A 2,799-nucleotide genomic window follows, 5' to 3' on the forward strand; every position below is an offset into this window, starting at 1 on the left:
GAACCGACTCATGCTCGGAAAATAAAAATGAGCCATCGGGTTCAAATGTCTGAAAGAGTTTCATTAGATATTAGACCAGTATTGTCAAAACTTGTAAAGACATTGCAATTACCGACCAATCACGTTTTAAATGCTCCATGTGACGTACATTTCACAGCATATTTCAAAGTATCAAGTACAGGTTTCTTTTCTACATTACCTGGTTGACGACACTTTATCATTTATTTCGTTGATTTAAATGAAAGATTAGTTATCAGGCGACACACTTTTCTAAATTTCTTAAATGAAGGGAGATGACGCATGCGGTAAGATGGTCATGGATCTTTCAAGGTCTGGCAAGGGTAGGTCATAGCAGTTTGATTTTTTAAAAAAGAGACTTAATTATCACCTTCATTTTAGGATTAATAGGAGTAAAACAGTGGAGTTATTGTGCCAGCCGACATTTTTTGTATACCATAAGAATGTATTAATTCAAAAACTTCTACATGCGATGACAAAAACTTTTCAAGTTGCCTTCAAATTGACATAAAGATATACCGACTACTCTTGTCAGTCAAAAATCATTTTCAATCATATTTCGATACAATATACCCGAGTGAAATCTAAACAAAAATAACAAAAATTCTTTCAAATTATTTCATATTTGGATGTTTTACTGAAGACGTTAATGACAAATTTACAACTAGACTATATTACAAATAGAATGACTTAGCTCCTCTCCTCTATTTAAGAAGTATTCCATTGTCATCTGCATATGATTTTTGTCTCCAAACAGCAAGTTCTGAGTACGATTTATTTTTGATAAACCTATAAATGCTGCTGACAAATAAGTTGATGTTACAGGGCTCTCAACAGTCTCGTTCAAAGTCAACAATTCGCAATTTGTAAATCGTTATAATGACCTTTGCAAACACAATGTATGGTTGGGTCTGAATCTGACTTAGATGTTTCATACCAATTGTTAGGTCATTGTTTTCATACTACCGGTATTAATTTTGACAACGGATTACCCCATTTACCGTGCCAGTCAGTGGTAGCCCCGCAGGCGGTTGACAGGGTTCCGCGATTTTGCCTTGTTCATCCATTTTATCGTGTATAGGGCTTGTGAGATTGATGACTATTTGTTATCTTTACCCTTTTCATTCAAACTACAATCAAAGATCGAAAACAATCTAAAGTAAATAAAGTGATCATGAAGGTCTTTAAAAAATGAAATACCAGGTAACAAAGCATCTGAGTAACTGTTTTTTTTTATTTCAAGCAGATTGTACAAAATTGAATAAAAAAAATAATAAGCTTACGAGGGTATTCCCCTCCCCTGAAAAAAGAAAATTTTTCATCATATGTAAATGAGCACCAAATTTCTCTGTCTCCCATATTTCCAAAATAATTTACTCTATATTTCTGATAATATTTTTCTAATCTTCCTTTTAAAATCTATTGTGTGTTACGCTGTAAGCATACAAAAAATCCTCCAGAGATTTATAGTCATGTAAAGCTATAAAATGCTTAATTTTACCCCGTGATGTTGGGGTCCTACTCACATCCAAAGTCTTTATATGGGTCGGCGTTATTGATAGTTTCAGCGATATAATGCCAAAATACACATCATCAAATGGCAAACTTGGAATATTTGGAATGATTTTCTGGAATGCAATGACAGTTCGAATGTTCATGAGGACATATCCTCCCGCTATATATGATGGGAAACAGTCAAACGAGTAATATGTGTGAGGTATGTACCACTTAGATTGATTGTCACGTTCTAATATTGGGTTACGGATCCGGTAACCTGCATAGAAATAATATCGAACACTTTTATTCTGAAGAAAATTGAGAGCGTTTTGAATGTTAAGAAACATATCATCATCAACTATCTGAATGTATTTTGCATTTTTACAGAAGGTAGTAACCCAGTTAAGCGCCATGGTGACTTTAATTGTGTTGTTATAATAACTTTCTTGGAAATCCTGTTGAACAATGTCGCCGTGCATATTTTGTTCATATTCCACCTTAAACTGGTTCTCTTTATCATATCCTAGAAGGAAAACCAGTCTGAGATTTTTCTTTTTGGCATCTATCCCCCAAGATCTTCGTATATAATGTCTCTGTTTAAAATTTCCCGCTGCTGATTTGACGAGGGTTATGACGTAAACTTCCGGGATATTTGTACATGTTGATGACACGTTAGTTATGTACCTATATGGATGCGGATTTACAACGGTCTTATGTAGAGGATATCCATAATCCTTGTTACACTTGTAGATGAACTTATTGGACCCAAACAGAATCACACATATCTGAATAAGTAGTAACAAAGCTGGGAAGAAGGTGAAGGCCAACAACAAAGCCCGCTTTGGACTCCGGAGGTAAGCAGGTAACACGCTTTTTATCACAGATGTCTTTGACTGTCTGAAATGAACAGAAAGAAAGATATCTTGAGTGTTGACAATTTTATGATCATGAGCTCTTGATTTAGCCGATTGCATATTATGCTCAACACTTTAAAGCGCAGTAAATTTTCACATAAGATTCCTGACATTTGTGTTTGAAGAAGTTTTTGAAGCTTGACAAATTTAGTGAATCAATCTGAACAAATATATGAATATGTGAAAAACATCTACCTGTAAACATCGTAAATGCGATTTTTTTTTTCTTACGTAGGACCACTGTATATGCTTGATATTTAAAATATGAAAAATAAATTAATAAAGATACAAGTGAATCAAATGTGTTTGTTTACTAGCCTTGTTGGAAATTTCACCATTTATTTGGCTGCAAAACGATGTTAATTGGAGC

General features: G+C 34.1%; 1 protein-coding gene across 1 annotated transcript; it reads right to left on the reverse strand.

Annotated features, from left to right (window-relative positions):
- Window positions 1-1,430: 1,430 nt before the first annotated feature.
- Window positions 1,431-2,489, reverse strand: LOC133191600 (beta-1,3-galactosyltransferase brn-like). The gene has a single exon (XM_061327346.1). It carries the CDS (start codon window positions 2,487-2,489, stop codon window positions 1,431-1,433), a length of 1,059 nt encoding a protein of 352 aa, XP_061183330.1.
- Between the last annotated feature and the right edge of the window lie 310 nt (window positions 2,490-2,799).

This window comes from Saccostrea echinata, unplaced genomic scaffold (assembly GCF_033153115.1).
Source record: "Saccostrea echinata isolate AGI-Se365-2 ecotype Australia unplaced genomic scaffold, CSIRO_AGI_Sech_v1 ptg000023l, whole genome shotgun sequence".
Lineage (NCBI taxonomy): Eukaryota > Metazoa > Mollusca > Bivalvia > Ostreida > Ostreidae > Saccostrea > Saccostrea echinata.